This window comes from Rhamphochromis longiceps, linkage group LG14 (assembly GCF_057381845.1).
Source record: "Rhamphochromis longiceps isolate RC_006_pf linkage group LG14, R_longiceps_female_GT1.1, whole genome shotgun sequence".
NCBI classification, from domain to species: domain Eukaryota; kingdom Metazoa; phylum Chordata; class Actinopteri; order Cichliformes; family Cichlidae; genus Rhamphochromis; species Rhamphochromis longiceps.
The window spans coordinates 5,639,813-5,657,151 of NC_140570.1; the positions used below are offsets into that span (position 1 = coordinate 5,639,813).

The 17,339-nt window shown below is 42.6% G+C and overlaps 1 protein-coding gene and 1 long non-coding RNA gene across 2 annotated transcripts; one reads left to right on the forward strand and one right to left on the reverse strand.

The window, feature by feature from the left end:
* Positions 1 to 275: 275 nt before the first annotated feature.
* Positions 276 to 17,076, forward strand: gal3st2 (galactose-3-O-sulfotransferase 2). Its single transcript, XM_085380909.1, has 4 exons — positions 276 to 899; positions 12,273 to 12,383; positions 14,156 to 14,777; positions 16,246 to 17,076. Exons 1-4 carry the CDS (start codon positions 805 to 807, stop codon positions 17,074 to 17,076), a joined length of 1,659 nt encoding a protein of 552 aa, XP_085237035.1. The 5' UTR covers positions 276 to 804.
* On the reverse strand, positions 1,560 to 5,236 carry LOC146653473 (uncharacterized). The gene is made up of 3 exons (XR_014907148.1): positions 5,103 to 5,236; positions 3,613 to 3,688; positions 1,560 to 2,067 (listed from the first exon to the last, which is right to left on the reverse strand). It is a non-coding gene; the product is annotated as an uncharacterized LOC146653473 (long non-coding RNA).
* Positions 17,077 to 17,339: the final 263 nt, after the last annotated feature.

Sequence of the window (17,339 nt, forward strand, 5' to 3'; positions counted from 1 at the left end):
TTTTCTTTCACTCTAGAGCCTTTAAACTGGGAATATGGGTTTTCTATTTACTCCAGAGCATTGCAATAGTTCTGCGATGTTAGTAGCAGAAAGAGATAGCCATAGCTGACAGATAGCCATGGAGATATAGCAGCACAGAAGATTGCGATTTATTTTTAAAGGGTTAGACCTTTAAAATAACAGACAAATTCAACAACCAAATAACAAATCATCCAAATAAAATAACAATCAAATTCAGCTGTATTAAAATATTTATTTACTAGATTTGCCACGCTGCTACTTTTCCCGGTAACTCGAAACTCTTCCTCCTAGACCACATAAGAAACGGATTACTTAGCTGAACACTCCTAACGCGCAAAATCAACATGATCTTACTGGTTGACTGCCAGTGGGGTGTGAAGTCCATATAAATGGAAAAACACAAATAGATTTTCATTACAAAAAGCACATTCAAAATAACAAATCTGACGATCGTCACAATCTGGTCCTTCATATTGTAATCTTATTTTCTTTCCTGCTGTTTCCCCATATTTAGAGTAATGGACTTCGGTTTATGCTGGTTGCTGGATTTTGCCAGTTTCACAGAGACTAGGGGTTAAATTTGGCATCTGTCAGCTCTGCTTCCTCATCCTCTCTGCTGCAGCTGCAGCTCCACACTCTGATTTCTCCAATGCTGCTATCGGGCTTGACAGCTGCCCCACCTCGGTCTGAGGCTCCAGTGATGAGGGTGACCAGACGTAGCCTCTCGCCTCAGTCAGCGATGAAGGACCCCTCCAGGAAGACACCCGAGGGGTCCTTCCATCCATGTCGTGGCCCTCCAAAGATGGACTGCTGTCACCAGTTTCCTCCTCACCAGGGAAACCCCATCACTGGTCACCAGGCTGTTACACTGAAAGGAGGTGCTGTTGGCTTGAATTAATATATTTATGTATTTATAGTTTGAATCCATGGTGATAATAATTCAGTGTACACTCTAATCTCTGAGTGAGTACAGAATCCCCATACAGAACAGCACAGAATATCAGAAACTGTATACAAGGACGACAGCAGGGAAAATTTGCACAAACTGAGATGCTATTCAATTTCTCCACATTCTGGGTGGAGAATCTTGGCAGTAAACCTTACACTCTTGCTCACTATACATCGAGACTGTCTCTCCACTCTTTACATATTCCATATGTATGGAGAAGGAACCCCCTTTATCAGGACATGTGGATACTTCTTTAAGACACTCTGGCTTGTCCTATAAAACATCTGTGCAGATATGAAAACTATGATTCTTTGATCTCCACTTGCTGTCAGATGTAGTGTGCATGTGTGCTTTGCATGGTACAGTGTGTGTCCATTGCCTTTGTGTTGTGAAGCCTGTTGGTTGGTTCCCATAATTGCTGTTGCCCTAAAAAGAGAAAAAAAGAAAGGAAAGGTCCTTTGTAGTGACTCTAATATGTGGCTGTGATTGCTCCTGGTATATTATCTGTGGTCTCACAGGTTCATGAATCCAGTGGAACCTTGCTGTAGCTGATGCTGTGGGCACCTGGTCTGTTTCTTGGGGTCTTGCGAGTTGAACACTCGCCTAGTCACCTAGTGTCACTGCAGCTGGCTGTATCCTTCTGGAATACAGGTCTTGTCAACCGATGCAACCAGTTGGTTCTTACTGTCGCTGATGCTGTTAGCCCAGTGAGCAAGAGTTTTTCTCTGGCTCTCTGGCTTCTCTCTGGCTAACGCCTGCTCTGCTTGCTCAGAGTAGTTCATGTGCTAGGGCCATTGAAAATGGTGGCAGACACTGTCAAGTAAGCGACCAAGTCCAGGAGGGTGGAGACTCCATTTCAGGTGGCCAACCAGATCTGGTGCAAATTTGGAAGGGCAGAGGTCGACCTTTTGCCCTTGTGCACCCCTGCCCCCAGTGTCTCCTCTATGCCTTCCCTCAATTCTCTCTCCTCCAGTTGATCCTCTGTTAAGTCCACACCAAGGAGGTGAGGTTGAGCCTGGTGGCCCCTCTTTGGCCCTACATGCCCTGGATCCTGCTGCTCTTGGCTGGGACAGCCTGTGAGCTTTCTGTTTGTTTTTCTGTAGAGAGACAGAAGGCAGGAGAATAAACCAGCTGTACTCCACTGAATAATCCAAGGTGTACCCCTAGTGGGAGGTGAACAATATGAAAACAGCCCCACAAGACGGAGACAGAGCAATACTGGGAGTATATGGGAGAAGGACAACTCATAAAAACAATGCTCAGTTGCTAGTGGATCTAAGAGCAGACCTTGGATAAAGCAAACTCCCTGAACAGGATCCAGTAACCATCACATGGTAAATAGACTGGTTCTTATATAGCGCTTTTCTACTCTGAGCACTCAAAGCGCTTTATACAACTTGTTCATTCACCCAATCACACCCATTCACACAAACACTTCTCTAGGTTTTAAGTGCTACCTAACTAACATTCATACCCATTCACATTCACATCGATGAATGCATCGGTGAGCAACCTGGGGTTAGTATCTTGCTCAAGGATATTTGACATGCAGATTGGAGCAGATCGAACCAACAACCTCCCGGTTAGTAGAGAGTAGTAGTAGAGAGTAGAGTAGAGAATGCCTTTACACATGTGTACAATGAGATAGAGCATCTCCTACTCAGTGCAGTGTGGGAAAGAAAGGGGGGTGATGTGCACAATTCTGTGCCACTATATACATATGAACAGTACTCAAATGTAAAATGTAAGTATCGGAAAAAAATAAATAGTGTTGGCATATGGCTTTATATATGAGTGGGACACAGATAGGAATAGGCAGAAACACCACAGGGGCAAAACACCAGCTCCTGTCAGACAGAGCAGTCACCCAAGACTGTAAAACCAAGCTCACCAACTTGTACACCGCTTGGATTGACTGCAAGCCTATGACTCAGTGCCTCAACCCATGGATCCTGGAATGCAGAGAACAACACAAGATAAACAGGACCCTAATGGCCTTATCAGAAATTCGATGGAGACGTGGCGAACAACACTAGAGGCCAACATCAAGCCAATAGCACAAGTCTTGTCCCCACTGCTGTTCTGCATAGGCCTGAACCCCCTGCAGATACCAAGTACGAAATGCAGCAATCGTCAGCCACCTACTCTATAAGGATGACATGAAGCTGTATGCCAAGAGTGAATGAGACATTGATTCACTGATCTAAACCACTAGAAGCAATGACATTGGGATGCTATTTGGACTGAAGACATGTAGTTGAATGGTAAAAAAGAGAGGGAGGTAGTCAGAACGGAGGGGATTGTACTACAAGAAATGAACACTAGGGTGGTTGAGTACCTTCCTCCACATACATATGTTACCCTATTCAGTTCTGTTCAGTTTTATTTATATAGCACCAAATCACAACATGCTTTATATTGTAAGACAAAGACCTTACAATAATGCGGGGAAAACAGAAAATCCAAACAATCAGTGGGAAGGGGGAAAAAAGGGAAAATACTCCCTTTTAACAAGTAGAAAACTCCAGCAGAACCAGGCCCAGAACAAAAACTATTTCATCCCCCTCTTCTTAAAGTACACGTTCAGCACAACAAGTTCCGCCCCTTTTTGTAAAACACTAGCATCTGTTTACTTTACTTACATGCCCATGGAAGTCTACTCCAATCACCAGTCTCTCATCCTGGGGCACTGGCTACTAAGAGAGGACAATGAACACCCTGTGGAAGAGAGAAAAAAATTATAACAGCTAATGATTAGAATGGAATATAAACATAATGAGTAAAAAGGCAAGTGACGAAAAAACACCTGATCTTAAAAGTAGAAAGCAAAATGGTTCCACAGGAAGACAGACCTGAAAGTTAAAGGCTCTGCCTCTCATTCTACCATTAAAAAAAACCAACACCTTTGGGATGAATTAGTGCAGGTACTGCAAGTCAGGCCTTCTCATCAAAGATCAGTGTCTGACTTCACAAATGTGCTTCTGGGAGAATGGTAAAAAAAATTATGTAATATAATGTATGTGTTTTGATATGAGCGTCTTTGTTTTTGTAATTAACATCCAGATTAAAAATATTAGGATCTTAGCTCAACTGTAAAATTTTACTAGAATTAGATTCTAGAGTCAGAGTGGTGCCGTGTGTGTGTGTGTGTACACACAATAAAGATAGTCAGGAAAAAGTTGCTGTACGGTTTAACTACATCAGTGCTTTGAATGTCATGGGGATATCCAGTATACAAAAAAACATTTTAAGCTCCATGTAAATGAGGCGTAGAGAAGATTTTTCTCTTTTTTTAGCTGCTATAACAACAATGAACTTAAGATTAGTAACTTATATAGTTGGTAGGTATAGTTGATGTTACTGTAGGTCAGGGGTGTCAAACAGAATTGCATAGGGGGCCAAAACTCAAGGCACACTTTAGGTCGTGGGCCAAACAAGATAAACATTTATTGAACACACTAAAACAATGTTTTTTTTAAACATAAATAAAAACAGACAGGAATATTATTCCAGTTTAAATAAACTTTAAAAAAAAAACTTTAACTTTAAATATTTTGCTCTTCATAAAAATATATCCTGTCAAAATTATGCAAGTTAGAAATATAAATAAGCTTCCAAAAACCCCAGAAAGGTTAATGAAAGGTTGGAGCCGCATGTAGACAGAGCTGGGCATTGCTTCAGGAATGGAACTAATAAACTGTGCGGGCCATTCAGCGTCGTACTTTCCCTTGAGTGTATCATTACACTGCAGCTCCATCTGAATCTGCACAGGTGCACTTCAGCAAAGTCCGCTGACTTGGTTCAACATTACTTGGCAACAGGGAAAGTGAGGCAGGTTGCACTGGTGCATTTGTGACAGCTTCACTTGAAATGCCTTCACCGCATCATACATGCCATGTCCACGAACAGACAGATTTCCTTGCTGAGCTCAAAAACTATTGAGAACTTTTCCCCAACTCAGCCAACGGAACTCTGTATGATATGGAATGTCGGCAAACTCTGAATATATTTCCCACATAAGCTCAGATAAAATTTACGGTTTGCATTGCGGTGATCATTACATGCTCCATTTTTAGGACTTCACCACACAGCGTTTCCTGGTGTATGATGCAGTGATATGCTGTTAACTCACCGGTACAGTTTTCCTCCTGCATATTTACTCGCATCCTGCTGACTAGTCCGCTTTTTTCACCACACAACACCAGCGCTCCATCTGTTGTAAGTCCAACAAGTTTGTCCCAGGGCAGTTTCATGTCGGTTACCCTTTGACGTACGTTTTAAAAAATGTCTTTTCCTGTCGTTGTCCCGTGCATCGATTTAATGTTCAATATTTCCTCTCCACGGATGAAGATGGCCAGTTGTACAATGTCCATCATGTCTGTACTTTCATCCACAGCAAGAGAGTATGCAATAAAGTTTTTGTCACGGCTGCGCAGCAGTCGTGTGGTGAATTGAGAAAAGGATCCAAAATGCAGGCACTGGCTGGGGTGCGAGTGAATGTTTAATTACAGAGGTGATAAGGTGACAAAAACAGGAGGAGCAGAGCGGGGAGAAAACAAACCTAAACTGGGGAAAACTAAAGAACTCAAATTAAACCAAACACGCACGGGAGGAGGAACAAAATGCACAAAGAAACCTGGCGGAGAGACGCAGCCTGAACACCGGGTTACACAGAATTATGCAAACGGACATGGAGTTAAACAGACAACGCAACAGAGAGCACAGGCTTAAATACACGGGGAGTAATCAGGGAATGGGCCACAGGAGGGAGACACAGCTGGGAGCAATTAGGCTAACGAGACAGGGGAGAGGTAAAAGTGAACACACTGACATGAGACATGAACTTTCAGAATAAAACAGGAAACTAACAGACACAGAGAACCAGACAGGACACTGAACTTGACAGGCAGACTCATGAGCAGACACAATAACACCATGGACAGACAGAGAGAACACAGGCAGGCATGAAACAAAAACACTAACACTGTCACGGTCTGGCTGGCAGACCGTGGGGAGATGGGGAAATAGGACCCAAACGCCGGACTCTTCAGTGCAACAGTGTTTATTTACAAGGTGGTGAAGTAAACAACAATAAATCCCCAGTTTCCCAGACTCCCGTGTAGTGTCTTCTTCCCAAAAGTCCCCGTGTAGTGCTCTCTGCCCCAGTGTCCCTGCACTCCCCGTGCTTACTGCTCCTTCTCGTCCCACACTCCTCCTGAGGGGAAAACAATAGAGGCAGCCGTTAACACTTATCCCAGCAGGCATACACTCACACTTGACTTGTTTGAAGACTGACGTGTAGTCAAACGCAATAATCCCGCGTCGGTGGAAGCTCCATCGCTCATCTAAATAGCTCCCCCGACGAGCCCAGATGAGGAGCAGGTGTGCGGCCAGGACTTCGGGTGTGGCCAGCCCTCAAGTTAGACCACGCCCCCAGGGCTGAAGGTGCCTGTAACTTGGCCACAGCAGAAAGGCAAAACACACACATACCTGCCTACATACAGATGTGCATAGGGGCAGTGCAGACAACACACCAAATAATAATAATAATAATAATAATAATAACAATAACAGTCACAGTCCCCACTGCCCACGGACCCCGAGTCCCCAGAGCCGGGTCCGTGACAAACACATAGCAAACCTAAACAAAAGACAAAACAGAATAACAGAGAACAAAGAATAATATAAAGAAACACAATAAGGTATTGTTGTGTGGTGTTAGTTCAGCAAGCATTACACACACACACGCAGGTAGGAACAGAGGATTACCGGAGTTGACTCCTTTCTTTATTTTTCTTTTTTTCTTCTTCAAAACCACAACCAGAACAACATACTCACTAGCGCCCTCTAGCGCTTCTGGTAAATGCATCTACAGAACAAATGCAATAGTATGTGTGGACACAACATCTCCCCCTTTGAACAAGGATTTCTTATGTGAACCTGACTTCATCATTCTGATGTATGTCACCTAATACACTTTTAACATATTTCACATTACTCAGTAACATTCACTTTCCCATGACAAAGTCTTGGGTCCAGCAAGGTGGGTTCCTCATCCTGGTGGGCCTAAGCCTACTATCAGACTCAGAGTTAGATGCTAGATCAGTTCCTGGTTTATGACAGTCCATTGTTGTGTCAGAATCAGTACCTGCGTTCAGCTCTGACAGAGCCGATAAGTGTGAGGCGTTCCAGGTCCGTCCATCATCCAGCAAATAAGTGTTTGGTCCTTTCCTTGTCATGACAGTCCTTGGTTTGGAAAACTTTAACTCGCCTTTCTTTACCTTCCACGGCTTCCTAACCCGTACCTTGTCACCAGGCTGAAAGTTGGATGGTTTGGCGTGTCTGCGAGCATCAGTGTATTCTTTCATTTTCATTTGCTTATTCTTAACTCTTTCGCACATGGTATGCCTCTCTGTCTGAGGAACAGGCATATCCATTACCTGTAACTTTGTTCTCATTCGTCGTCCATGGAGCAGTTCTGAAGGGGAAACTCCAGTTGTTGAATGAGGGGTTGCTCTGTAGTCCATCAGGTAAGTTCTCAGGAACGATTTCCAGGGTTGTCCTTGAATCGAGGCAGTCTGTAGGCAGTCTTTAATGCATCTATTGAATCTCTCAACTTCCCCATTAGCTCTTGGGTAATACACTGAGGATCTCAGGTGTTGGATTCCCCTGCTTTTCAGGAAGTCAGTGAACTCAGCAGAGAGAAATTGAGAGCCATTGTCACTTATCAGTGTCTTTGGATTCCCTTCACGAGAGAAAACTACAGAAAGGAATTGAATGATAGTAGCTGCATCAGCTCGGGGAGCAAAAGCTACTTCAGGCCACTTGCTAAAGTAGTCTACCAATGTGATAGCAAATCTACAGTCAGAAGGGGCTATTTCAAAAGGGCCTATGATGTCCACAGACACCTTTTCCCAAGCAGCAGCTGGTAAAGGAATGGGTTGGAGTGGAGCATCATGGGTGACAGCGGACTTGTCATTCTGTCTGCACGTTGCACAGTTCTTTATCAGTGTCTCTATATGACAATCCATTTTGGGCCACCAGTACATTTCCCTCAGGCGTTGTTTGGTACGGACGATGCCTTGGTGAGTTTCATGAGCTATATCAGTGAGTTTTTTCTGCAACGACTCAGGCACTAGCAATCGATGTGTACCTCTGATGATGCACTCGTTCAAGACCGCGAGTTCATGGCGGATTGGGAAGTACGGCTGTAAGTCAGGATCCAGTGACGTCTTCCTAGCAGGCCAGCCTTTCTGTATCTGCACACGGAGCTTTGTGAACACTGGACAGTCTTTGCACCCTGACTGGAAGTCATCCTCAGACACAGCACTCAGATCAGTGAGGATGGCTGCAACTGACTCCACATCCTCTGCACATGCCATGTCTGTCTCGGAAAGTGGAAGCCTAGAAAGACAATCAGCAACATGGTTCAGTGACCCAGTTCTATATTCCACTTCATAATCAAACTCCAACAGGCGAGCTGACCATCTGGCTATGCGTAGACCAGCTCTGTTATTGCCCTTAGTAGTCAGCAGTGTTGTAAGTGCTTGGTGATCTGTTCGTAGGAGGAATTTTCTGCCCCAGAGCCATGTGCGCCATTTTTCAGCAGCCCAGACGCAAGCTAGAGCTTCCTTCTCAACGATTGAGTATTTCCTCTCTGCATCAGACAAGCTGCGAGATGCAAATGCAACAGTATGTTCTGCATCATTACCGTCAAGTTGAGTCAAAACAGCACCTACACCGTAGTCTGAGGCATCTGTTGAGACTATGGTTGGCTTACTGGGGTCGAACATCACCAGGGCAGGGCTGTGCACGATTAACCGCTTGACTTGATCAAACGCTGCTTGAGCTGCTTCGTTCCAGTGGAATGAACAGTCCTTACGCAGAAGAGCTCTCATAGGTTCAACAACAGTCGCGTAATTTGGCACAAACTTGCTGTACCATGCACTCAAGCCAAGAAATGAGCGCAGGGTTGCAGGATCAGTAGGGGGCGGAGCATGCAGGATGGCAGTGACATGAGAGTCATCTGGCAGCAGACCTTCTGGACCGATCTTTTGACCCAAAAAGCTCAGAGTAGTTTGACGGAGTTGACATTTGTCAACATTGAGTTTCAGTCCTGCATTGTTGATTCTGTGTAACACAGCACGCAAGTTGGCCTCATGTTCAGCTTCTGACGTTCCGTATATGATGACATCATCAAGGTAGCATTGCACCCCTTTCTGGCCGCGTAGGATTTGTGTCATCATCTTTTGGAAGGCTGCAGGTGCTGAACTCAACCCATAGGGAACTCTGCAGTACTGGTACAGTCCTTCATGTGTAATGAAAGCAGTGAGCCCTCTACTCTCTTCATGTAGTTTCAGCTGATGGTAGGCGGATTTTAGATCCAGGGTGGAGAACATGACAGCCCCATGCAGCTCAGACAGTATGTCCTCTATCAGTGGCAAGGGATGACTGTCAGCGACCACCGCTTTGTTAGGTTCTCTCAAATCAACGCACATGCGTATGCCACCAGTCTTCCTTCTAGTGACTACAATCGGGGAGACCCATTCAGATGCATCAATTTTCTCTATGATGCCATGTTCCTCAAGGTTCTTGAGTTCTGCGGAAACAGCATCACGGACTGACAGGGGTAAGCGTCGAAGTTTCTGCTGTATTGGCTTCACTTCAGGTCGCACCTTCACTTTATGTACAAAGTCCTTTGCACATCCGAATGCAACTGGAGACTCACATTCCTGTTTACATTGAGTGGGCAGAGCCGAGGTTTGCTGGAGTGCAGCACAGACCTTGGGACTGTCAAGAACTAATTGTCCCCCTTTTATGTGTAGCTGGAGGGCAGTCACCAAGTCCATTCCCAGTATGGGTGTTCCTGTTCTCACAATGTAGAGATCTGTGGAGGTACTCTTGCCATTGTAAGTAATGTCAGCTCTAAGACACCCTAATACATCCAGTTTCTCTTTTGAATATGTAATAAGCTGAACAGCTGGATTACTTAACTTAACTGAGCCAAAATTTGTGCTGTAAACATGTTCAGGCAGTATGGAAACACCAGACCCTGTGTCTACTAGTAGCTTAACAGTGCATGCCTGTGCAGTATTTGGTACAGTGACAGCAACAGTGCACATCAATTTAGCCGGATCACCACTGACACAATTGTCAACAGTTAAAACACACATTTCAGGAACAGTCACTTCATTAACAAGCTTATGAGAAGATTTACACACTCTCGAAAAATGTCCGATTTTCCCACACGTATTACATTTGCAGTCTTTTGCGGGGCAGGATTTATCATTGGCTTTGTGATCAGCTGAACCACAACGGTAGCACGTCGGAGCTGTATCCGTTTTTTTAGCTGCTTTGTATTTTGGCTTGCGCATCTTCTTTTGTACTTGAACAGCGGCAACAGGCTTTGTTTCACCGACAGCAATGGCCTTTGCATCAGCTATTGCAGCCTCTGTACGCCTAGCAATTTCCAAAGCTCGATCGAGCGTCAAATCCTCCTCCATTAGCAGTCTTTCACGTATACGAGCATTATTTGTCTTCTCTACAAGTTGATCCCGCAACATTTCATTCTCCATAGCCCCGAACTTACATTGTTTCACGAGCTCACGCAGTGCTGCAACGTAGTGATCTGTAGACTCACCGACAGCTTGGGCTCGTTGCCTGAAACGGTATCTCTCGGCGACAACATTGACTTTAGGATGAAAGTACGTTTCCAAAGCCTTTACGGATCCCTCGTAATCATCCGTAGCGAGTGGTAAGGCGCTGTAGATTCGTTGTCCCTCCGTTCCCAAGCAGTGAATGAGCAGGGCCCTCTTCCTCTCCGTAGCAAAGTCATTACCCCCGATCACCAGCAAGTAGTTATCGAACAACTTTTTCCACGCAGCAAATGGAATTTTCGGTTCGCCCGGGCAATCCAGGAACACAGCCGGGGGTTGCAAAGAGAGCAGAGCCATAACTTAATCACCACTACTCTCGTCGCCACTTGTTGTGTGGTGTTAGTTCAGCAAGCATTACACACACACGCAGGTAGGAACAGAGGATTACCGGAGTTGACTCCTTTCTTTATTTTTCTTTTTTTCTTCTTCAAAACCACAACCAGAACAACATACTCACTAGCGCCCTCTAGCGCTTCTGGTAAATGCATCTACAGAACAAATGCAATAGTATGTGTGGACACAACAGGTATGAAGCACAAGTTTACTGTTGCCATAAAGAAAAATCCTCAGACTCTGGACCATGACAGTTTTTGCTTCTTTCACACAACTGTGTTCTTAAATCAGTGGCCATCTCACAAACCCGATCAGCAATCGTATTTCTGCTCAGGCTCACATTTGCCAAAATCTGCGTTTTGTCTGGACACAAGATGTCGCACACCTTCATCATGCAGCTCTTCAGAGTGGTACCGGGCTGATTTGGCTTTCTCCTCTGCTACAATAAAACTTGCTTTCACAACAGCTTCCCTTTGTGATTTTGCTCTGGTGAAAAAGGTCTGCTGAAATGTCACATTCTTCTCTAGCTCTTCTACTTTCTTTAGTTTCTGCTCTGCACTTAGGTTTTTCAGCTTATCCTGACTTTTTGTCTCGAAGTGCCGTCTTAAATGAAATTCCTTAATTACAGCCACATTAGCTCCACCAATAAGACACACGGGATTACCAGCAATGTCTGTAAACATATATTCAGTCACCCACTGCATGGCGCTGAAAGGCTCTGCTTTCAGATTCAACTTTTCTCTTCGCCATTGTGAGCGGCTAGCTTCGCAATAACAGAAGTTTGACTTGATTGATAGTGATGTGCGGATCGATACTGAAATATCGATTCCTCTGATACCAGTCATTTATGTTCTAGAATCGATTCTCACATTAAAATATCAATACTTTAGTAAGATTCGTCTCTTTTCAGCGGAAATTCTGCTGATTCACCTATTTCTGCAGAATTTTCTGCCTTTTCACCTCTTATCAGCACAATTCTCAGCAGCGTCTGCTCATTTCAGTAGAATTGTCAGTCTCTCCACCTCTTCTTTGTGAGAATAAGTTTAGCTCAGTGAGATGAGTATCTGCCTTGAGACCAGGAGGGCCACGTTCGAATCCTGCTCAGGACAATGTTTTTTTTTCCACCACTTTTCAGCAAAAATTTCTCCGTCTTTACCCCTTTCAGTAGAATTTTTTTGCTTTTCACATTTCAGCAAAAAATTTCTGTCACTTAGTTTTTTCTCATAACCCAGTCTCAATACAACGTGGCAACAGTCACTTTATCCATTTAAAAGTGTGTTTGTGTGTGTCTGTGTGTGTATATGTTTTTGTAGGTTTGTGAAGAGGAAGAGATTGCTGCACAGCAGGCATCACTCTCTGTGGATACTGTTCATTTTGCTGGGAGTCTGTATTGCCATTCAGACCTTTGTCACCCATCAGGCCAGGTAAAGTCCTATTCTCAACACCAATTTTCTCAAACCAAGTGGACTTTGTTATCGTTAATTTTTTTTTTTTGGACATTTCTTACTGAATCTAGCATTGGTGAAAAATAACTCATGTGACGATTATAAACTTTAAAATATATAATATGGTATCGTCTTGATGCATGCTCAATCATCCAGGTAAGTAAATCTCCAAAGGTTGATTCTGTTCATCTGGACGTAGCGTTTTCAGTGGGAGAAACGTTTCGTCACTCATCCAAGTGACTTCTTCAGTCTCAGCTGACTGCAGGTTTCAGCTTCATCATAATGAAGGAACTGACCTCCCAGCACATTGTTCCCTCAGTGGACTGGTTTCAGTCATGCAAATGTACTGTTTTCTAAGATTGGGGAAACCAATCGTTTGAAAACACAAACACAAACACAAATTTTCTCTCCGTTTTGGCCTCCGATCCAAACTGGGACGGCGTTTTCGCATTTTGAAAACGCTCTCGAAAATGCATACATTTGAAAACGGTGCTTTCGTGTTGCAGTGTGGACAGCAAAAACGGAGACTTTTTGAAAACGATGACACATTTTAGTCATGTGATTGTTTCTCAATTTTGACAGGCTTATTAAAGATTAATATCAGTTTGTACATGCTTCAGATAGCTTTTCTTCAAATTCTTTAATTCTCACTCACTTTTGCAACTTTGTACTTTTGTGTTACTCACAGCAACAACCCCACCTCATTGTTAGTCCATTTAAAAAACTTGGTGCTTTTCCTCGACATTTTCCCGCAATGTTTCAAAGAGCCGGAAAGTCAATAAACAGCGAGCAGAAATGAGGCCGGTCGAATCGTCTTCCATTTCACACATGCGCAGTGCTGGAACGTAAGCGTTTTCTGCCGTTTCAATGTGGATGCACAACTCTGTGAAAATGACTGAAAACGATAGTGTGGACGCGGAGCGTTTTCAGACAAAGATGCCGTTTTCAAATCTATCCGGGCTAGTGTGAACATAGCCTTAGGTTCACACTGAAAGGCCCAATCACCACGAGTTTTAAAACGAGTGTGCTGTACCACCAGCAGTCTCTGATCTAATGACCTTAAAGCCCGAGAAGATGAATTTGGTTTCAGCAGGTCAGATAAATATTGAGGAGCTTGACCATGTAGGGCCCAAAAGGTTAGAACTAAAATTTTAAAATGAAACCTAAAATTTGCAGGCAACCAGTAAAGGGAGGCCAAAACTGGAGTGATATGAGATCTTGTCTTGGTGCCTGTTAAGAGTCGTGCTGCAGCATTCTGCACAGTCTGAAGACGATTTAAGGCTGATTTGTTAAAACAAGTAAACAGACCGTTACAGTAATCTAAACGAGAAGAAATAAAAGCATGAATAATCATCTCAAGTTCAAGCTTTGATACCATTAGTCTGAGTTTAGAAGTATTCCGTAAATGATAAAAACAGTTTCGGACCAGCTGCTTAGAATGCTGCTCGAGTGACATCGAGCTGTCGAATATGACGCCAAGGTTTCTAAGGCTTGATTTTACATAAGGGTCTAAGAAGCTGATATGCTGCCTGATTTCTGGGACCATGTGGTCCTTTACCTTTCACAGGAAGTTTTCGGCATATAGAAAGTCACATCCTCACTTTTGTTTAAACAAAATTGAAATGTTCCTTAAAATGCCACAGTAAAGGACCTCCAGTGCATTAAAATGTGATGTCAAAAGTTCCTGACCTAGAATCAATAATATAAGATTTGAAAGTGAGGTATTTTATTGTGTTTATGACGTTTTCCAGGAATGGCAAGCTAGTACAACTCCAGCAGATGAAGTTCTCTATCAAGAAAGAAAAAGAGTTTCCTCACATAAGACCTGAAGACACAAGATTACAACAAATGGAACAAACTGCAAATGGTAATCATCAACATGAGCAACATGAAAAGCCTTCATATTCTTTAATCGGCAGGCTTGCAAGCTCTCAACAGGAGGGGAGAAAAGTTACACTGGGCAAGCTGCTTCTACCAAAAGACCGAAACAAACCAAACGTTGACCTTCCATCTTCTCTGGTTTCCCATAGTACCCGGAAAGACATAAATCTAGGGACAGAAAAAAGACTCACCCGCTCTCCCACTCCTTCCAGTTTTTTGAAGACTCAGAACAATACTCACACTCAAGCAACCTGCCATCCAAAGTCTCACATCGTTTTCCTCAAGACACACAAGACAGCAAGCAGCACTATCTTAAACATCCTGTATCGCTATGGCGAAAGCAGAAACTTGACCTTCGCTCTCCCTCTAAACAAACAGAGCCAGTTATTTTATCCATTTTTCTTTGTTCCACATTTTGTCGAAGGAGTTAGCAGCAGAAGTGTGAAAGAGTTCCACATCATGTGTAACCACATGAGATTTAAAAAATCTGAGGTGAGTTTCATCAGAAATGTATGTAGTTCCATGGCAACCACAGCAATTATATCAATTTGATATGGTTTGGTATTCCAGTCAGCCTGACTAAGTACCAAAATGTGTTAATTGGCCCAAAATAAAAGCTGCAGTACACCCTGTTACAAAGTTTCACATATCAAGACCTAATGAAATATTATCTAATGTACAAATTATCTAAACTACAAAGCAGGATTCATTCTTATACAGGTACCTTAAAGGTTAACCCTGGGTTTGAAAAGAAAATTATCACAAGGGTATATTGGCATGGTAACTCATACTGCAAACCATTTACCAGAGCTCAGCAGGTGTGCACAATGTGTAGGAGAACACAAAGCATTATTTAGCATCATATCATGACATCTTATGATATGATGGTACCAGGTTACCATGTTACTGTGCTACATGCATGTATGTGTCTTCTTAGTTTTTGCAACGTTTAGACATTAATCTAACACAGTGATACTTGCATTTGTTACAGACTGACCAGAGAGAAGTGATTTTTTTTTAAAAGTTACTTTTTAGACTGAATCTATGAATCTATGATCTAGGCTAGTGTTTCTGAGATGATTAAATTTTGTTGTGGTCCTTATAGGACAGGTACTACAAACCCGTGATTTTATAGACTATTATGCATTAAACATCTGCAGCAGTAACACTAATCCATATAGCAGTGATGGGGAACATTTTTCTGCAGAATAAATACTTTTATCATTATTATACAGTTACATGTGTAGAGAGGTGTCTTGTAGTATCTTATGAAAAACCTCTCTTTTCATAAGAGAGGTGTTTCTCCCATTGCTTTTGCAAATTGGTTCTAATAAAAATCCTTCACCAGTCACAATTTTACACATTTAAAAAAATAATTTTACAGGCAGGAAGGATTCCAGAATGGTATCTGGTCTAGTTTATCTTATTGAAGACTAATAAATATTTATTTATTTAATTCATTTACTTTTAGTTTTAAGGGGTGGGAGTCTTTCACGTCTTGCCTCTCTCTAAAAGTCATCTCATAACACTGCCTTTTAACCCTTCCTAGATTAATGGCCAGGAACAGTTCAAATATCACTCAGAATTTCTTTCCTTTTTGGCATTGCGTGAAAATGCACCTGAAGGCTCGAGACCAAAATGTCTCCTTTTATAGAAGTTCTGACACTTGTTAATGATCATTTAATCAGTGCTTTTGATTAGCAGCACCTGGCTGAAACTTACCCTCTAAATTCAAAAGAAAGCAGTAAAGACGTATTATTTTTTCACACACTGCATTTTGTTATTGAAATAATGTGACATATTTTGAAATTCATCTGAATTTGTTTTTTTTAATCTATTTTTATGACTTGCTAAGGTTGACAAGAATAAACATATATAGCACATGGATAATATAGTGATAACACTACTGGTCTTCAGAACAACAGGTGTCTGACTGTACAATTTACTATGTATTTCCCAGGTGGCAAAAGTGATGCCTCAGGATACCTTTTACTTTTCCATCTTGAGACATCCTGTGGCTATGATGGAATCCATCTTTAGTTATTATAAGAGCATCCCAGCCTTCCGTAAGACATTTAGCCTGGAGGACTTCTTAGACAACAGCTGGAGAAACTATAATGCATCGGTAGCCAACAACCACTACGCTCACAATATTCTGGCTTTTGACTTTGGCTTTAAGAATAATATTGCAGCTGGTGCTGGAGACTTTGAGGAGAGAACCACTGTGGCTATTAAAACCATAGAACAGGACTTTAATCTTATACTAATTTCTGAATACTTTGATGAGTCCATGGTCTTGCTCAAGTACTCCCTCTGCTGGTCCTTGGAAGATATGGTTTCCTTTCGGCTCAATAGTCGCAGTGAACAAACTCGGCATTCACTTTCACCGAACACTGCAGAAAAAATCAAGAAGTGGAATGCTTTAGACTGGAGGATTTACCTGCACTTCAACACAACCTTCTGGCACAAAGTTGATAGTCTTGTTGGACGACAGAAGATGGAGAGGGAAGTAGCTCAGCTGAGAAAGCTACAAGTCAAGCTTGCAAACACTTGCCTGAAAGATAGATGTGCGGTTGACCCATCACTGGTAAAGGATGCTAGGCTGAAGCCTTTTCAGTATGGAACAGCTGTCATTCAGGGCTATAACCTAAACCCAAACTTAGATATACAAACCAAAACAAAATGTCAGAGATTTATCTTACCAGAACTGCAGTACACACATCGTCTGTACACCAAGCAGTTCCCAAAGGAAGCTGCTAAGCATAAACAGGCAACTAAGACTGTTAAATAATCACCTAAAGAAAATTGCTATGATGGCAAAGCATCAGAAATGGGAAGACCTGAGCAGCCTGACCTTAAGAAGTAAAGTCAGGTCTCAAAAACCAATGGGCCTCCACAAGTTCTCTGTTAACAAAAACACAAGCTAACAATAAAACAAGAATACCACGAGTAATACCTGTGACTAATAATCACAGGATATGTGATATGCTTGAGAAGTATGTGTTGGGTATTAAAAAAATTTTTTGATTTTTTTTTTTCTTTTCTTTTCTCTTT

Excerpts from the sequence above, each read along its gene's own strand:
- gal3st2 (XM_085380909.1), top strand. The coding sequence starts at position 805 with ATGTCGTGGCCCTCCAAAGATGGACTGCTGTCACCAGTTTCCTCCTCA. Across the intron at positions 12,384-14,155 it reads TTTGTCACCCATCAGGCCAG|GAATGGCAAGCTAGTACAAC; the intron begins GTAAAGTCCTAT and ends GACGTTTTCCAG. Across the intron at positions 14,778-16,245 it reads TGAGATTTAAAAAATCTGAG|GTGGCAAAAGTGATGCCTCA; the intron begins GTGAGTTTCATC and ends TGTATTTCCCAG.